This window comes from Oncorhynchus keta, chromosome 17 (assembly GCF_023373465.1).
Source record: "Oncorhynchus keta strain PuntledgeMale-10-30-2019 chromosome 17, Oket_V2, whole genome shotgun sequence".
NCBI classification, from domain to species: domain Eukaryota; kingdom Metazoa; phylum Chordata; class Actinopteri; order Salmoniformes; family Salmonidae; genus Oncorhynchus; species Oncorhynchus keta.
This window is the reverse complement of record NC_068437.1, coordinates 36,123,335-36,143,752: the sequence shown is the minus strand read 5'-3', so window position 1 is coordinate 36,143,752 and position 20,418 is coordinate 36,123,335. Positions and strand designations below refer to the sequence as shown.

The 20,418-nt window shown below is 42.5% G+C and overlaps 1 protein-coding gene across 15 annotated transcripts in view; it reads right to left on the bottom strand.

Annotated features, from left to right (window-relative positions):
• The window catches only part of LOC118395768 (casein kinase I-like), a 65,472-nt gene that overhangs the window by 9,169 nt on the left and 35,885 nt on the right, over positions 1-20,418 (bottom strand). For 6 of the 15 annotated variants that reach the window (XM_035789676.2, XM_035789677.2, XM_035789679.2 and 3 more), the window contains exons 5-10: positions 16,062-16,213; positions 15,699-15,933; positions 9,842-9,927; positions 9,428-9,512; positions 5,059-5,207; positions 4,656-4,763 (exon numbers count right to left, since the gene is read on the bottom strand). In XM_035789676.2, coding sequence (XP_035645569.1) covers positions 4,656-4,763; positions 5,059-5,207; positions 9,428-9,512; positions 9,842-9,927; positions 15,699-15,933; positions 16,062-16,213 — 815 coding nt within the window. Of the gene's footprint in view, positions 1-1,038; positions 1,153-4,655; positions 4,764-5,058; positions 5,208-9,427; positions 9,513-9,841; positions 9,928-15,698; positions 15,934-16,061; positions 16,214-20,418 lie in introns of all 15 variants that reach the window. The other 9 variants (XR_004828046.2, XM_035789672.2, XM_035789674.2 and 6 more) reach the window with 3 other exon arrangements.

Sequence of the window (20,418 nt, the reverse complement as noted above, 5' to 3'; positions counted from 1 at the left end):
CCAACTTCCCCCCCCCATCTTGTGCCAATATCAGTTATTTTAAGTCTTGGTTAAAATAGTTAGGGTTTTTTTCTTCTAAGAGATTGTCAGTTGGATATGCTCCCTGCAAGGTTTGGTATATATCTAACCTATCATATGGACATCATTTTCTGACTCAAATAAGATTCCCTCAAGGTTGCTCTGATGTTCAAAATATTGTGTGATATGTAACTTAAGTTGAATGTATTTCAAATTGGTCAGTTCAAAATGACTTTTTAATTCTGTCATGGAAATGAATGTATTTCCTGTTACCAAGTCAATTACAGTTTCTATACCTTTAGTTTATCCGTGTGGACCAATTTATCTGTGAATTCTGAAAAGCTATGCTAGCCAACAATCTTAACTACAACTAACAGTTTCAAGAAAGCATAATGCCAGTTGTCATAAGCTGTTATGACATCAACTCTGTAATGACTGCTTACGGCATCTTGCCCGTTCGGTCACAGACATTACAGTAATACGTAGCCCCTCATGACAGAAATATAAACTAAAGTCAAGTTACTGATTTCCCTCCATACAGCTTATCCACTTCCAGACATCCATGTGTGGTGTCATTTATGAGAGCCTTTACTCTACTCCCGGTCTCCCTTAATGGGAAAGGATCTTGCTTGAGTGTGAGTGAACATGTGTCTGGTGGGCCTTGTGAACCGGTCTCTCCCTGTCTGCCACCTCCTCAGACTAAATGTCTGCATGCTGCTATGAAAAAGCTGGTCCCTCCCTGTCTGGCTCCTGAACACAACATGTTAATCATCATTGCTGTTGATCAACATAACACCTTCGCATACACAGTACAACATCTATCTTAAGAGCAAAGAGCGGGTGAAAGCAATGTGGCGAGGTCCCCACCTATGAAGAGTTTCTGCCATATTGCTTTCATCTTTTATGTCCCTTCGTATCTGTGGGCTAGAGGGCTATCAAGGACATAGGCAACGAAGCAGGTTCTTTGGTTTGGAAGCCAGCCACTAAGTAGTAGTCGGTATCTCAGTGGTTGGTGTATACCTGCACAGAGCCCCCATGCCTGTCTGCGGCCAGGTGGGAGCTGCTCAGGTAGGAGGAGTTTGTCTGTCGGTGGGGCTGTGCATCCCATGCCCCTCTGCGGTCTGATGCTGCCGTCTGGTTGGTTGGGGAGGCGGATGGGCAGAGCAAGATGTGGGTGGGCGGTGCAAGTGAGTGAGAGCAGCAGGTGCCAACAGGCCATGCATCGCAGAAAAACAAAGAAAAACAGAGGTGAGACGCATGGCGAAGCTGGGAATACGTGTAAGCAATTGAAAACAAGCAGGTCAAAACAAAGAAAGTATGGCAAAATTAGAAATTTAAAGGTAGACTCAGCAAAATGACGTTGCCACGAGCAGCATCGCCGATATCGAGATGAGCGATATGCAACACTTCACTCTCATACAGTATCTGCGCATGTGAAAAGGTTTGCGTCACGTGGTGACCGTGTGGTAGCCACGGGACCAAAACAGCGGAGAAGTAGAGCCTCACATTTCAACACTAAGTTGTTGCGGAAATTGACCCTTAATCTACTTCATATGGCTGAGTCTACCCTTAATTTGATTTCTGATTTTAAAGCAAAACATTTTAGACAGTTATAAGAAACCCTGTATGTATGTTTGACATCTTTTTCTGTAATCAAATCTAATTTTATTTGTCACATACACATGGTTAGCAGATGTTAATGCGAGTGTAGCGAAATGCTTGTGCTTCTAGTTCCGACAATGCAGTGATAACCAACAAGTAATCTAACTAACAATTCCAAAACTACTGTCTTATACACAGTGTAAGGGGATAAAGAATATGTACATAAGGATATATGAATGAGTGATGGTACAGAGCAGCATACAGTAGATGGTATCGAGTACAGTATATACATATGAGATGAGTATGTAGACAAAGTAAACAAAGTGGCATAGTTAAAGTGGCTAGTGATACATGTATTACATAAGGATGCAGTCGATGATGTAGAGTACAGTATATACGTATGCATATGAGATGAATAATGTAGGGTAAGTAACATTATATAAGGTAGCATTGTTTAAAGTGGCTAGTGATATATTTACATCATTTCCCATTATTAAAGTGGCTGGAGTTGGGTCAGTGTCAATGACAGTGTGTTGGCAGCAGCCACTCAATGTTAGTGGTGGCTGTTTTACAGTCTGATGGCCTTGAGATAGAAGCTGTTTTTCAGTCTCTCTGTCCCAGCTTTGATGCACCTGTACTGACCTCGCCTTCTGGATGATAGTGGGGTGAACAGGCAGTGGTTCGGGTGGTTGATGTCCTTGATGATCTTTATGGCCTTCCTGTAACATCGGGTGGTGTAGGTGTCCTGGAGGGCAGGTAGTTTGCCCCCGGTGATGCGTTGTGCAGACCTCACTACCCTCTGGAGAGCCTTACGGTTGAGGGCGGAGCAGTTGCCGTACCAGGCGGTGATACAGCCCGCCAGGATGCTCTCGATTGTGCATCTGTAGAAGTTTGTGAGTGGTTTTGGTGACAAGCCGAATTTCTTCAGCCTCCTGAGGTTGAAGAGGCGCTGCTGCGCCTTCTTCACGACGCTGTCTGTGTGAGTGGACCAATTCAGTTTGTCTGTGATGTGTATGCCGAGGAACTTAAAACTTGCTACCCTCTCCACTACTGTTCCATCGATGTGGATAGGGGGGTGTTCCCTCTGCTGTTTCCTGAAGTCCACAATCATCTCCTTAGTTTTGTTGACGTTGAGTGTGAGGTTATTTTCCTGACACCACACTCCGAGGGCCCTCACCTCCTCCCTGTAGGCCGTCTCGTCGTTGTTGGTAATCAAGCCTACCACTGTTGTGTCGTCCGCAAACTTGATGATTGAGTTGGAGCGTGCGTGGCCACGCAGTCGTGGGTGAACAGGGAGTACAGGAGAGGGCTCAGAACGCACCCTTGTGGGGCCCCCGTGTTGAGGATCAGCGGGGAGGAGATGTTGTTGCCTACCCTCACCACCTGGGGGCGGCCCGTCAGGAAGTCCAGTACCCAGTTGCACAGGGAGGGGTCGAGACCCAGGGTCTCGAGCTTGATGACGAGCTTGGAGGGTACTATGGTGTTGAATGCCGAGCTGTAGTCGATGAACAGCATTCTCACATAGGTATTCCTCTTGTCCTGTAACCTGTATTACCTTATTTTATAACCCTGGTGGCTTTCCTAAGAGACTTGCATTGTTTTTGTCCTGGCTGCATTGATTGAGTAGTCTGGGCCAGCAAGCACTGCTTTATCCCCCAATGTATCTCGTTCATCACTGTTCCCCTGGACAGGACAGGTTGCACGTGACAGGACATTGAGGGATTAGCTACTAATAAAGTTGTTGCAGGGGGCTTTGGCAGGGGTCTTAAGCAGTCTGGGAGCTTTCAACTGGTAATTACTGCGAATTCATTTCAGACTGGTTGTCATGTCCTGTATTGCGGGTCTGAAGTCCTGGCTCAATAAAACGACTCGTGCTTGGAGAGACTGATGGGGTGATATGCATCGACCTACTCAAAACCAAGGATGTTACCTTTATCTCCCCCTCTCATTTCTCTCCTTTTTTCTACCTCTAGTTCTCTTCAAGTCCACTCTGCCTTATGCACCTTCCTCTTTCTCCCTCTACCTAAATCCCCCCTCCATCTCAATCCCTTCCTCTTCCCTCTGTCTCTCCAGCTTGCTCTTACAATCCCTTTTTGGCACATACTGGAGCACCAATGGAGACACAGGTGGGTTGTTGTTCAGAGCTGAAGCAATGATTAGAGATAAGTCTGGGACACACTCACATAGAACTACTCTAGCTGCAGCCAATAAAATTTGAGACAAGCTTCACTGCCTGTTGGGAGCCATAGCTGGAGGACTTCCAACTGTAAAATTCCTTTTGCGTCTCTCCATGCCTCTTTCTGGTTGAACACAGCCAGGCAGAGGCGGAGATGGACGAGGTATTTTGGTGCAAACAGCAACTCATCTAAAAGATCAGCTGAGACTACATGTTAGGTTCTAATTTCGACCTGAAAGCTCCTTTTGCGTCTGTCTTTTCCAAAAGCGGAGATGCTGAGAAATATTATTTTTTACTAGAACTGTTAGAAAATCAAGCCATATAGCACCAAACCAACCGAAAAAAGACTTGAGAGGAAAGCTCGAAGTGTGTGGAGCATAAGCAAAGCCACCCAGTTGGAAAAAAACTATATGGACTACTACTCTTTTGCCTTAAAATTGTATGAATTTAAATGGTGTTGGATTTACTGTAAACTGTAAAGCTTGTTGAAAGCTAAGGTGATATATTTAGACAATCTCAAACCCATAATCATAAGTCTTACAACTCCATAGCATTGAAACTAATTCTACAGTATGTCACTTATACAAATATAAGGTGTTCAAGCAAGCAATACTTATTCATTGTCCTTGTGGCTGGTAAGGTGGGGACCAACACCATTTCAATCTCCTTTAATTTAGGAATTGTCTCTCCTATTGAGAAATTCCATGTCCAAATCAACTGACAGGAATGGAAATAGTATTGACTAGAACCATGCACATTTTCTTCACAAGGATTTGTATATGCATGAATTTGTTGATTCCAGTAGATTTTCTTGGCTTTTTCAGATGAACAGGCAGAGCTGAAGTGAGACTGTGTTTACCTGGTTCCGTAGGGGTTGTTGCTGAGAGGGCCTGTCTCTGTTAGCATTGCTTTCTCTCGTGATGGCAGACGCACCCGAGTCCACGTTGACAGCCCCCACTGGAGTAGGCTGAGAGAAAGAGTGAAAGCGAGAGAAAGAGAGAGACTGAAAGGTAAACAAAAAGGCTCAAGGAAATATATATATTTTAATTTTTTCACAGGTTTTAAATTCTCTACTTTTTATTTCCCAACTTTCCAGCTACGAAAGGTACACAAAAAGTTATTATACAAAAACAAAAAGGAATTAACAGTTAGCAAGCTGCTGCAAATGAGGACATTTACTCTAGTCTTTCAACAGCTGCTATTTGACAATTGTAGTTGAGACTACACTTATGCTATTTAGCACGTGAACGCTAGCTACTCACAATCGGTCTGCCATCCCAGTCGTAGGTGTAGTCAAAAGTGTATCCTTTACGCTCAAGCAGCTCGGTAAACAGAGTCCTCAAATACTCGTAGTCGGGCTTCTCAAAGAAGTCCAATCGCCGCACGTAGCGCAGGTAGGTGGCCATCTCTTCTACAAATGGGGAAACACAGTCAATATGGTTCAGGCAAAACAAGAGGCCCATCTAGTCATACCTGACAATTGAGTGCACTAAGGCCATATTTCCCCTCTACTGATGGTTTGTCACAAACTGCTGCTTTATTTGTAAATATTTGTAAACAGCTTGTGCATGTTATCTAAGGAAGTCTCGAGGTTTTGCTCGCCTGAGGTAAAGTATATCATGATAAACTGTAGACCACACTATCTACCTAGAGATTTCATCTGTATTTTTCGCAGCTGTCTACATACCACCACAGACCGATGCTGGTACTAAAACCGCAATCAATGAGAAAACAGGAAAATGCTCATCCAGGAGGCACTCCTAGTGGCCGGGGACTTTAATTCAGGGAAACGTAAATCAGTTTTACCTCATTTATATCAGCACATTAAAATGTGCAACTAAAGGGGAAAAAAATCCTAGACTACCTTACTCCACACACAGAGACGCATACAAAGCGCTTACACGCAAAAATGAAAGCATGAAGCACCAGTGGCTAGCTATATAAAAAAGTGGTCAGATGAAGCAGATGCTAAACTACAGGACTGTTTTTCAAGCACAGACTGGAATATGTTCCGGGATTCTTTCAATGGCATTGAGGAGTAGACCACATCAGTCACTGGCTTTATCAATAAGTGCATCGATGACGTCGTCCCCACAGTGACTGTACGTACATACTCTAACCAGAAGCCATGGATTACAGGCAACATTCGGACTGAGCTAAAGGGTAGAGCTGCCGCTTTCAAGGAGTGGGACTCTAACCCGGAAGCTTATAAGAAATCCCACTCTGCAACCTATGCTTGCTTCAAGGCAAGTAACACTGAAACATGCATGAGCGGATCAACTGTTCCGGGCAACTGTGTGATCACGCTTTCTGCAGCCGATGTGAGTAAGACCTTTAAACAGGTCAACATTCACAAGGCCGCAGGGCCAGACGGATTACCAGGACGTGTACTCCCAGCATGCAAGTGTCATCATTGACATGTTTCAAGCAGACCACCATAGTCCCGGTGCCCAAGAACACTAAGGTAACGTGCCTAAATGACTACCAACCTGTAGCACTCACACCTGTAACCATGAAATGCTTTGAAATGCTGGTCATAGCTCATAAACACCATTATCCCAGAAACACTAGACCCAAAATGTGCATACCACCCCAACAGATCCACAGATGATGCAAGCTCTATTGCACTCCACACTGCCCTTTCACACCTGGACAAAAGGAACACCTATATGAGAATGCTATTCATTGACTACAGCTCAGTGTTCAACACCATAGTGCCCTCATAGCTCATCACTAAGCTAAGGACCCTGGGACTAAACATCTCCCCTCTGCAACTGGATCCTGGACTTCCCGACGGGCTGCCCCCAGGTGGTATGGGTAGGTAACAACACATCCGCCACGCTGATCCTCAAATTGGGGACCCCTCAGGGGTGCATGCTCAGTCCCCTCCTGTACTCCCTGTTCACGCATAACTCCACGGCCAGGGACGACTCCAACACCAGCGTTTACTTTGCCGATGACACAGCAATGGTAGGCCTGTTCACAGACGAGACCACCTATAGGGAGGAGGTCAGAAACCTGACCGTGTGGTACAAGGACAACAACCTCTCCCTCAACATGACCAAGACAAAGGAGATGATTGTGGAGTACAGGAAAAGGAGGACTGAGCACACCCCCATTCTCATCGGTGGAGCTGTAGTGGAGCAGGTTGAGAGCTTCAAGTTCCTTGGCATCCATGTCACCAACAAACTAACATGATCCAAGCACACCAAGAACGTCGTGAAGAGGGCATGACAAAACCTATTCCCCCTCAGGAGACTGAAAAGATTTGTCATGGGTCCTCAGATCCTCAAAAGGTTTTACAGCTGCACCAATCGATGGGGTGCATCACTACCTGGTAAGGCAACTGTTCGGTGTCTGACCGCAAGGCACTACAGAGGGTAGTGCGTACGGTCCAGTAAATCACCGGGACCAAGTCGTAAAAATAGTCCAAGACACCAGCCAACCTAGTCATAGATTGCTGTCTCTGCTACCGCACGGCAAGCGGTACCGGAGCGCCAAGTCTAGGTCCCAGAAGCTTCTAAACAGCTTCTACCCCCAAGCCATAAGACTGCTGAACAAGTAAACAAATTGCTACCCAGACTATTTGCATTGCTTTTACTCTCGGTTTATTACCTATGCATAGTCATTTTAATAACTACCTTCATGTACATATTACCTTGACCCCGGTGCCCCCCGCACATTGACTCTGTACCATCACCCCCTGTATATAGCCCGCTATTGTTATTTACTGCTGCTCTTGAATGATTTGTTATTCTTATCTATTACTATTTTTTTAAAGTTATTTTCTTAAAACTGCATTGTTGGTTAATGGCTTGTAAGTAAGCATTTCACTGTAAGGTGAATACTTGTTGTATTCGGCACATGTGACAAAAATTTGATTTGATTTATATAGCAAATGTGACCACTGATTTTGGCACATGCTCTTCAGCCAATAGCTCGCAGATATAGTGCAGGTAGGCTACCTACATTATGAGATTATTATGGATAAGAGCGATATTATTTGTATCTATCAAACGGCAGCCAAGCATCAATCATCACGTCACCAGAATAAGATCCTCGCTATTTATTGGAATATGAGCACCAAGCTCATCACCTTACACATTCACACCCTGTGAAGTTCTCATAACGTATTTAATCTGTTGCCTAATAAACTGCATGCTTTCGAGTCGCGTAAGTTGTGGGAGGACCACACAAAATATTGAGTGACTACTTCAATATGATGGTTATATCAATATTTGCACATTTCTCGTATAATTCATTTTTAACGACCCAAAAAGACACCACCATGTCAAACGAATAAATTGTCGGCATTTCTAAAATTTAACCGGCAGTTCCTGTTTCCATGAGCCCAGTTGTAAATTTTGTCATGGAACAGCTAAAGTTGATGGAAACATGGTGCCTTGCAAATACATGCTCTATAATTCTTCTCCTATGCGCCTGTCCTTCAAGAAGCATCTTCTGCTAACTTAACTTCTTTGGGATAGGGGGTAGCATTTTCACTTTTGGATGAAAAGCGTGCACAGAGTAAACTGCCTCCTACTCAGTCCCAGATGCTAATATATGCATATTATTAGTATTGGGATAGAAAACAATCTGACGTTTCTAAAACTGTTTGAATGATGTCTGAGTATAACAGAACGCATATGGCAGGCAAAAACCTGAGAAAAAATCCAAACAGGAAGTGGGAAATCTGAGGTTTGTAGTTTTTGAACTCAGTCCCTATCGAATACACAGTGGGATATGGGTCATTTTGCACTTCCTAAGGCTTCCACTAGATGTCAACCGTCTTTAGAACGTTGTTTCAGGCTTCTACTGTGAAGGGGGGGCGAATGAGAGGGGATTGAGTCAGAGGTCTGGCAGCAGCCTCGATCTCAGTCACGCGCATTCACATGAGAGGTAGCTCTCGTTCCATTGCTTTTCTACAGACAACGGAATTCTCCAGTTGGAACATTGAACATTATGATTTAACATCCTAAAGATTGATTCTATACTTAGTTTGACAAGTTTCTACGACCTGTAATGTAACTTTTTAAACTTTTCGTCCGACGTTCGGCTGGACCTGAACGCGCATTTGGATTTGTTTACCAAACGCCCTAACAAAATAAGCTATTTGGACATAAATGATGAACTTTATCGAACAAAACATACATGTATTGTGTAACATGAAGTCCTATGAGTGTCATCTGATGAAGATCAAAAGTTAATTGTATCTCTATTTGTGACTCCTCTCTTTGGCTGGAAAAATGGCTGAGTGTCTCTGTGACTTGGTGGTGACCTAACATAATCGTTTGTGGAGCTTTCGCTGTAAAGCATTTTTGAAATCAGACACTGACTGGATTTGCGAGAAATGCATCTTTAAAATGGTGCCTAATACTTGTATGTTTGAGAAATTTGATATATGAGATTTCTGTTGATTTGTATTTGGCGCACTGCAATTTCATTGGCTGTTGGCGAGGGGTTCCGCTAGCGGAACGGGGTTAGCGGAACCCCAGTCCAAGTCCAGCTCGCTCTTGATTATTCTATTGCGATTATTAACTGCCATAACATGCAGTGCAAAGTGTGTGTTCTAGGAAATGTAACCATTTCAAAGGCATGTACTAGTGTCATGGTGGAAGATTGGCACAATACCTGGAAAGCTTTCACAGAGGACCTCGATGGGAGTGTTGCGCTTGGTGTCGCCAATCTTCTGGTATCGCTCTTTCAGGGTGTCAGCCTGTAGGTAGAAGGCACAAATTGAGTCCAAACACACTTTTGCCATATTTTCTCCCTTCCTTCAAGCCAATGTTACATTTCGCTTTCCCTCCTCCTAGCCAGTCTTCCAATCACCCACTTTATCGCTCCTGTGCTTCTTTTAGGTGAACATTCCTTCTCTCTCTCCCTCCTTGAATCACAACTAGTAGCGCATCACACATCATAACAAAATGCTTCGCAACAAAAAACAAAAACAAGCATTTCTTATTGGACAAGCTCAGATAGTACCTCCCCATTTTGTGCCTACTGTACTGAACATGACCCAGCTGACATCATGCCTAGCTCCCCTACCTTGAGTCCTTGCCACGGCAGACTCCCTCGTAGGAAATACATGAACATGTGGCCCAGGGCTTCCAGGTCATCTCGTCGACTTTGCTCTGAAACAAAAAGGGAGGGGTGTCCGTTTTCAGCGGTGACCAATATATAGCCAATCTACCATACTCCTGTGTTGGAGGTCTTGCTCCACACGCACACACATAAAGTTTATTTGTACCATTTTCTACATTGAAGAATAATAGTGAAGACATCAAAACTACGAAAGAAAACATGGAATCATTTAGCATATTTTAGATTCTTCACAGTAGCCACGCTTTGCCTTGACGACAGCTTTGCACACGCTTGGCATTCTCTCAATCATCTTCACCTGGAATTCTTTTCCAACAGTCTTGAAGGATTTCCCACATATGCTGAGCACTTGTTGGCTGCTTTTCCTTCACTCTGCGGACCAACTCATCCCAAACCATCTCAATTGGGTTGAGGTCGGGTGATTGTGGAGGCCAGGTTATCTGATGCGGCACTCCATCTTGGTCAAATAGCCCTTCCACAGCCTGGAGGTGTGAAAGGTCATTGTCCTGTTGAAAAACAAATTATAGTCCCACGAAGCACAAACCAGAAGGGATGGCGTATTGCTGCTGAAAGCTGTGGTAGCCATGGTGGTTAAGTGTGCCTTGAATTATAAATAAATCATTGACAGTGTCACCAGCAAAGTATCCCCACAACATGACACCTCCTCCATGCTTCACGGCGGGAACCACACATGCAGAGATAATCCGTTCACCTACACTGAGTCTCACAAAAACACAGCGGTTGGAACCAAAAATCAAAAATTTGGACTCATTAGACCAAAGGACAGATTTCCACCGGGCTACTGTCCATTGATCGTGTTCCTTGGCCCAAGCATGTCTCTTCTTCTTATTGGTGTCCTTTAGTAATGGTTTCTTTGCAGCAATTCGACCATGAAGGCCTGATTCCCGTAGTCCCCCCTGAACAGTTGATGTTGAGATGTGTCTGTTAGTTAAACTCTGAAGCATTTATATGGGCTGCCATTTCAACGGCTGGTAACTGCAATGAACTTATCCTCTACAACAGAGGTAACGCTGCATCTTCTTTTCCTGTGCCGGTCCTCATGAGCCAGTTTCATCATGGCGCTTGATGGTTTTTGCAACTGCAGGAAGAATCTTTCAAATTTTCCAGATGACTGACCTTCAGGTCTTAAATGTAAAGGACTGTCGTAATTCTTGGCTTATTTGAGCTGTTCATGCCATAATATGGACTTTTTACTTTACTTAATAGGGCTATCTTCTGTATACCACCCCTACCTTGTCACAGCACTAGTGGCTCAAACGCATTAACTTCTTTGGGATAGGGGGCAGCATTTTCACTTTTGGATGAATAAATAGCGTGCCCAGAGTGAACTGCCTCCTACTCAGTCCCAGATGCTAATATATGCATATTATTAGTATTATTGGATACAAAACAATCTGAAGTTTCTAAAACGGTTTGAATGATGTCTGAGTATAACAGAAATCATATGGCAAGCAGAAACCTGTAAAAAATCCAAACAGGAAGTGGGAAATCTGAGGTTTGTAGTTTTTGAACTCAGCCCCTATCGAATTCACAGTGGGATATGGGTTATGTTGCACTTCCTAAGGCTTCCACTAGTTGTCAACCGTCTTTAGAACGTCGTTTCAGGCTTCTCATGTGAAGGGGTCTGCCAGCAGCCTCGTTCTCAGTCCTGGGAGTGCATTCTGAGGAAGATCATAATGCTATTTATGACTAATGTTGACTACCCAACATGGAGGATATTTCTCTGGCTGGTTTGGGCTCTGAGTGCCGTTCTCAGATTATGCTTCTTCCGTAAAGTTTTTTGAAATCTGACACAGCGGTTGCATTAAGGAGAAGTGTATCTAAAGTTCCATGCATAAACACTTGAATGTTCTTCAACATGTATAATGAGTATTTCTGTGAATGTGGCTCTCTGCAATATCACTGCATGTTTTGGAACTACTGAACATAACACGCCAATGTAAAATAAGATTTCTGGATATAAATATGAACTTTACAGAACAAAACATACATGTATTGTGTAACATGAAGTCCTAGGAGTGTCATCTGATGAAGATCAAATTTTGTGATTCATTTTCTCTCTATTTGTGCTTTTTGTGACTCCTCTCTTTGGCTGTAAAAATGGCTGGGTTATTCTGTGAGTTTCATAGTTTGTGTCCATGTCTGAGTAGGTGTGCCCAAAATTTTGACTGGTACTGTTTATCTATCTAAACGTAGCAAATAAAGTAACGTCCTCTCAGTCAACTGCGTTTATTTTCAACAAACTTAACATGTGTAAATATTTGTATGAACATAACAAGATTCAACAACTGAGACACACTGAACAAGTTCCACAGACATGTGACTAACAGAAATTGAATATTGTGTTCGTGAACAAAGAGGGGGTCAAAAAAAAAAAAAAAAATAATAATTTTAAATAAAAATAAAAAAAATAATTAAAAAAAACAAAAAAATAAAAATCGATCCCGTTCCAGAGTACAGGCCTCGGTGTAATGCTCATTCCCTCCACGATAAACGCGAATCCCACCATCACCCCTGGTGAGACTAAACCGCGACTCGTCAGTTAAGAGCCCTTTTTGCCAGTCCTATCTGGTCCAGCAACAGTGGGTTTGTGCTACAGGTCGACCGATTATGATTTTTCAACGCAGATACCGATACCGATTATTGGGAGGACCAAAAAAAGCTGATACAGATTAATCTAAATATTTTTTGGGGTTGATTTGTAATAATGACAATTACAGCAATACTGAATGAACACCTATTTTAACTTCATATAATACATAAATAAAAATGTAGCCTCAAATAAATAAACCTGTTCAATTTGGTTTAAATAATGCAAAAACAAAAGTGTTGGAGAAGAAAGTAAAAGTGCAATATGTGCCATATAAAAAAGCAAACGTTTCAGTTCCTTGCTCAGAACATGAGAACATATGAAAGCTGGTAGTTCCTTTTAACATGAGACTTCAATATTCCAAGGTAAGAGGTTTTAGGTTGTAGTTAATATAGTATTTATAGGACTATTTCTCTAAACCATTTGTATTTCACATAACTTTGTTCTTATAGGCACTTTAGTTTTGCAAGTGTAACAGTATAGCTTCCGTCCCTCTCCTCGCCCCTACCTGGGCTCGAACCAGGAACACATCAACAGCCACCCTCGAAGCATCGTTACCCATCACTCCACAAAATACGCGGCCCTTGCAGAGCAAGGTGCGCACTAAAAGTGTTTCAAACGTCACTCGCTCTATATAAGGTCCCACAGTTGACAGTGCTTGTCAGAGCAACAACCAAGACATGAGGTCGAAAGAATTGCCCATAGATCTCAGAGACAGGCTCGTGTCGAGGCATAGATCTGAGGAAGGTTACCAAAAAATGTTTGCAGCATTGAAGATCCAAGAACACAGTAGCCTCCATCATTCTTAAACAGAAGAAGTTGGGTAAATAATTGGGTACCAAATGAATCAAAGGAGAGATCATTAGGAAAGAGTTTGAGTGGGACTCTGATAAATAGAGATAAGAAACCTGGTCAGTTTGGTGTTACCCATCCAGGTGAATTCAAAGCACACCATCCCGAGAGGAAAGGAGATCTCAGAGGACATCAGGACGAGGATAGTGACAGCACATCAGTCTGGGGATGGCTATAAAGTAATCTCAAAGGTTTGAGCTCCATCAGTCCTCTGCGAGGCAAATAATTGACAAATAGCGAACATTTAACATGACAGCAACTCGGCCTAGAAGTGGACGCCATTTCAAAATTTCAGAGCTGTCATCAAGGCAAAGGGTGGCTACTTTAAAGAATCTCAAATAAAATATATTTTGATTTGTTGAAGACTTGTTTGGTTACTACATGATTCCATAGCTGTAATTTCTTAGTTTTGATGTATTCAATATTAAGCAAATTATTTTTCGTCCCGCATCAATCCACACACAACACCCCATTATGAAAAAGCAAAAACAGTTTGTGTGCAAATAAAATAAATAAAAAAAAACTGAAATATTCATACCCTTCACTGAGTACTTTGTTGAAGCACCTTTGGCAGCAATTATAGCCTTGAGTATTTTTCTTTTGTTTTACCTTTAACTAGGCAAGTCGGCTAAGAACAAATTCTTATTTTCAATGACGGCCTAGGAAAAGTGGGTTAACTGCCTGTTCAGGGGCAGAACGACAGATTTGTACCTTGTCAGCTCGGGGGTTTGAACTTGCAACCTTCCAGTTACTAGTCCAACACTAACCACTAGGCTACCCTGCCGCCCTGTATGTATGACTTGGGTTGCAAAATTCCAGGAACTTTCAAAAAATTCTGGGTTTTCCAAAAATCCTAGTTTGAGGATTTCAGATTTCTTGCTCACTTCTTCCTGATACCGGGAACAGCCAACAAGGATTTCAGGAAAACAATGTAATATTGCCACCCTAGGTATGACACTACTAGCTTGACAAATCTGTATTTGGAGAGTTTCTCCCATTCTTCTCTGCAGATCCTCTCAAGCTCTGTCAGGTTGGATGTGTAGCGTCGCTGCACAGCTATTTTCAGGTCTCTCCAGAGATGTTTGATCAGGAAGCCACTCCTGTGTTGTATCGGATGTGTGCTTAGGGTCATTGTCCTGTTGGAAGGTGAACCTTCGCCCAAGTCTGAAGTCCAGAGCGCTCTGGAGCAGGTTTTCATCAAGGATATCTGCACTTTGCTTGGTTCATCTTTCCCTCGATCCTGACTAGCCTCCCAGTCCCTGCCGCTGAAACACATCCCCACAGCATGATGCTGTCACCACCACCGTAGGGATGGTGCCAGGTGTCCTCCAGACGTGACGCTTGGCATTCAGGCCAGAGATCAATCTTGCTTTCATCAGACCAGAGAATCTTGTTTCTCATGGTCTGAGAGTCCTTCAGGTGCCTTTTGGCAAACTCCAAGCGGGCTGTCATGTGCCTTTTACTAAAGAGTGGCTTCCGATCTACCAAAAAGGCCTGATTGGTGGTGTGCTGCAGAGATCGTTGCCCTTCTGGAAGGTTCCCTTATCTCCGCAGAGAAACTCTGTAGCTCTGTCACAGTGACCATTGTGTTCTTGGTCACCTCTCTGACCTTCTCCCTCGATTTCTCAGGTTTGGCCAGGTGTAGGAAGTCTTGGTGGTTCCAAACTTCTCCCATTTAAGAATGCTGGAGGCAGAAATGTTTTGGTACTCTTCCCCAGATCTGTGCCTCGACACAATCCTGTCGTCTCGGCACTACTGACAATTCCAGCGACCTCATGGCTTGGTTTTTGCTCTGACATGCACTGTCAAATGTTGGACCTTATATAGACAGATGTGTGCCTTTCCAAATCATGACCAATCAATTGAATTTACAACAGGTGGACCAATCAAGTTGTAGAAACATCTCAAGGATGATCAATGGAATCAGGATGCACCTGAGCTCAATTTCGAGTCTCATAGCAAAGGGTCTGAATACTTGTGTAAAAATAATCCGTTTCTTATTTTTAATAAATTTGCACACATTCCTAAAAACCTGTTTTTACTTCATCATTATGGGGTATTGTGTGTAGATTGGTGAGATTAAAAAATATATATTTAATCAATTTTAGAATAAGGCTGTAATGAAACAAAATGTGATAAATGTCCAGGGGTCTGGCTGCTTTCCGAATGCACTGTATGTACACAGGTTACAAAAATCTCAAAGGCAATGCCCTTCAAATTGTAGAGTTCAACCAATCAAATATGAGAGAGCAGCCTATACTGTATCCATGTAAGTACCAGTCAGGGAAGTTGAGGCGACAAGTTAAGTTGTGTGGTAGTGGAGCAGTACTGTAGCCCTACCTTTTCCTAAGTGGGTGTTAATAGACATGTAGCGGGCGGTCCCTGTGAGGCTCTTGTGTTCCCTGTAGGGGATGTGTTTTTTGGTCTCGGGGTCGATGTACTCTTTGGCCAGGCCAAAGTCGATTATGTGGATGATGTGCTCCTGCTTGTGCCCCTGCCGCCCGATGAGGAAGTTCTCTGGCTTCACGTCTCGGTAGATGAGGTTCTTGGAGTGGACGTACTCCATCCGGGAGAGCTGAGGAGTGGAGAAGTGTGTGACAGTCAAACAGATGCACAAGTGGACACACTGGCAAATACAATCAGAACACGCATATAATTAATGAAAATAAGATTCTTCGTCATTTGGATGCCAACTGAACTTACCAGCTGAATAGCCATCATCAAAACAGTCTTAAGAGAGAAGGTCCTGTCACAGAGGTCAAAGAGGTCTTCTAGACTGGGACCCAGCAGCTCCAAAACCATGGCATTGTATTTCCCACATGGCCCAAAGTAGAAGACCTGAGGAAGACCCTCCGCTGAGAGAGAAAGATAGATAGAGGGAATTTGATTTAGAAAGAAGTTCATTTAAACTGAATCCACTTATCAGTTGATAATCATATGATAAGCATAATTTGGAGTTCAGATTATGCAGGGTGTTCCATATATTTTTTGTATATGCGTGAGGGCTTTGCAGTAGACTTCACATGCCCATTTTATGCTCCACCTGTAATTATAGTGAACAAAAATATAATACGCAACATGAAACAATTTCATAGATTTTACTGAGTAACAGCTCATATGAGGAAATCAGTCAAATAAATTAATTAGGCCCTAATCAATGGATTTCACATGACTGGGAATACAGATATGCATCTGTTGGTCAAATAACTTTAAAAAAAAATACAAATAAAAAAGTCCTCACAACAGACCTCAGGATCTCGTCATGGAATTTTTGTACATTTAAATTGGCATAGATAAAATGCAATTGTGTTCGTTGCTGGTAGTTTATGCCTGCCCATACCATAACCCCACTGCCACCATGGGGCACTCTGTTTACAACGTTGATATCAGCAAACCACTCACCCACACGATGCCATACACATGGTCTGCGGGTGTGAGGCCAGTTACATGTACTGCCAAATTGGAAAAAAACATGGCAGCTCTGTTGACACTGGGCTTAGGTTGACCCAGCAAACGAAATGACTGCCATTGTTAACCTATTTTGCATCCTGGTCACAAAAAAGATTGGACGTTTGGGACAAGAGAGGCTAGCTAACTACATAGCATAAGCGCCCCAAAAAGATACCATAGCCTCCTGAGAAATGAAATCCCACATTTTTTTGGGGTGAAGGAAAAAAAACATTAAGTCTACAATTTTTTAAATATATATTAGTACCATTCAAAAGTTGGCACTCACGCAAGGGTTATTTTTACTATGTTATACATTGTAGAATAATAGTGCAGACATCAAAACGAGTAAATAACACATGGAATCACATAGCAACCAACAAAAAAAAAAAAGTGTTGAATTAAAATATATTTTTGAATTTTGATTCTTCAAAAAGTAGCACACTCTTGGTATTCTCTCAACCAGCTTCATGAGGTAGTCACCTGGAATGCATTTCAATTAACATGTGTTACTTGTTAATTTGTGGGATGTCAATGCGCTTGAGACAATCAGTTGCTGTGAAAAAGGAGTAACACACAGAAGAGGGTCTTTAACCAAATAGGGCTAAGTCCATATTATGGCAAGAGCAGCTCAAATAAGCAAAGAGAAACAACAGTCCATCATTAATTCAAGACATGGTCAGCCAATCCAGAAAATTCCAAGAACAGTCACAAAAACCATCAAGCGCTATGATGAAACTGGCTCTTTGGTCTGTTGAGTAGGTGAACAGATCTCTGCATGTGTGGTTCTCACCGTGAAGCATGGAGGTGGTGTGATGATGTGAGGGTGCTTTGCTGGTGACACTGTCAGTGATTCATTTCAAATTCAAGGTACACTTAACCACCATGGCTACCACAGCATTCAGGAGCGAGACGCCATCCCATCTGGTTTGCGCTTAGCGTGACAATTTGTTTTTCAACAGGACAATGACCCAACACACCTCCAGGCTGTGTAAGGGATAATTGACCAAGAAAGAGTGATGGAATGCTGCATCAGATGACCTGGCCTCCACAATCACCCGACCTCAACCCAGTTGAGATGGTTTGGGATGACTTGAACCGCAGAGTGAAGGAAAAGCAGCCAACAAGTGCTCAGCATATGTGGGAACTCCTTCAAGACTGTTGGAAAAGCATTCCAGGTGAAGATGGTTGAGAGAATGCCAAGTGTGTGCAAAGCTGTCAAGACAAGGGTGGCAACTTTGAAGAATCTAAAATATTTATTTGTTTAACACTTAATTGTTTACAACATGATTCCATGTGTGTTATTTCAGAGTTGATGACTGCACTATTATTCTACAATGTAGAAAATAGTAAAAACAAAGAAAAATGGTTGAATGAGTAGGCGTGTCAACTTGACAGGTACAGTATTAGAGGCTGACCGATTATGATTTTTCAACCCTGATACCGATTGGAGGACCAAAAAAAGCTGATACCGATTATAAAAATCGGTCCATTTTTAATTCTTTATTTGTAATAATGACAATTACAACAATACTGAATGAACACTTATTTTAACTTAATATAAAACATCAATAAAAATCTATTTATCCTCAAATAAATAATTAAACATGTTAAATTTGGTTTAAATAATGCAAAAACAAAGTGTTGGAGATGGAAAAGTGCAATATGTGCCATGTAAAAAAGCTAACGTTTGAGTTCCTTGCTCACAACATGAGAACATATGAAAGTTAGTGGTTCCTTTTAACATGAGACTTCAATATTCCAAGGTAAGAGGTTTTAGGTTGTAGTTAATATAGTATTTATAGGACTATTTCTCTTTTCCATTTGTATTTCATATACCTTTGACTATTGGATGTTCTTATAGGCACTTTAGTATTACCAGTGTAAATGTATAGCTTCTGTCCCTCTCCTCGCCCCTACCTGGGCTCGAACCAGGAACACATTGACAACAGCCACACTCGAAGCAGCGTTACCCATCGCTCCACAGAAGCCACGGCCCTTGCAGAGCAAGGGGAATAACTAAGTCTCAGAGCGAGTGACGTTTGAAACAGTATTAGCGTGCACCCCGCTAACTAGCTAGCCATTTCACGTCGGTTACACCAGTCATTAGGCTGATAGGCTTGAAGTCATAAACAGCGCTGTGCTTGCGAAGAGCTGCTGGCAAAACACAATTATAACATAATAACACACAGAAATACGAGCCTTTGGTAATTATTATTGTCAACTCCGGAAACTATCATTCCAAAAACAAAACGTTTATTATTTCAGTGAAACACAAAACCGTTCGGTATTTTATCTAACGGGTGGCATCCCTAAGTCTAAATTTACTTGTTACAATGCACAACCTTCAATGTTATGTCATAATTGTGTAAAATTCTGGCAAATTAGTTCACAATGAGCCAGGCTGCCCAAACTGTTGCATATACACTGACTCTGCGTGCAATGAATGCAAGAGAAGTGACAGGAGGCTGAAGAAATTCGGCTTGTCACCAAAATCACTCACAAACTTCTACAGATGCACAATCGAGAGCATCCTGGCGGGCTGTATCACCGCCTGGTACGGCAACTGCTCCGCCCTCAACCGTAAGGCTCTCCAGAGGGTAGTGAGGTCTGCACAACGCATCACCGGGGGCAAACTACCTGCCCTCCAGGACACCTACACCACCCGATGTTACAGGAAGGCCATAAAGATCATCAAGGACATCAACCACCCGAACCACTGCCTGTTCACCCCACTATCATCCAGAAGGCGAGGTCAGTACAGGTGCATCAAAGCTGGGACCGAGAGACTGAAAAACAGCTTCTATCTCAAGGCCATCAGACTGTTAAACAGCCACCACTAACATTGAGTGGCTGCTGCCAACACACTGTCATTGACACTGACCCAACTCCAGCCACTTTAATAATGGGAATTGATAGGAAATGTAAATATATCACTAGCCACTTTAAAACAATGCTACCTTATATAATGTTACTTACCCTACATTATTCATCTCATATGCATACGTATATAATGTACTCTACATCATCGACTGCATCCTTATGTAATACATGTATCACTAGCCACTTTAACTATGCCACTTTGTTTACTTTGTCTATATACTCATCTCATATGTATATACTGTACTCGATACCATCTACTGTATGCTGCTCTGTACCATCACCCATTCATATATCCTTATGTACATATTCTTTATCCCCTTACACTGTGTATAAGACAGTAGTTTTGGAATTGTTAGTTAGATTACTTGTTGGTTATCACTGCATTGTCGGAACTAGAAGCACAAGCATTTCGCTACACTCGCATTAACATCTGCTAACCATGTGTATGTGACAAATAAAATTTGATTTGATTTGAAATTCACCTGGTTAATATTGCCTGCTTACCTGGATTTCGTTTAGCTAAATATGCAGGTTTAAAAATATATACTTCTGTGTATTGATTTTAAGAAAGGCATTGGTGTTTATGGTTAGGTACAGACATGCAACGATTGTGCTTTTTTCACAAATGCGCTTTTGTTAAATCATCCCCCAGCGTTGCATTGATTATATGCAACGCAGGACACGCTAGATTTTTCTTTTTTATTTCACCTTTATTTAACTAGACAAGTCA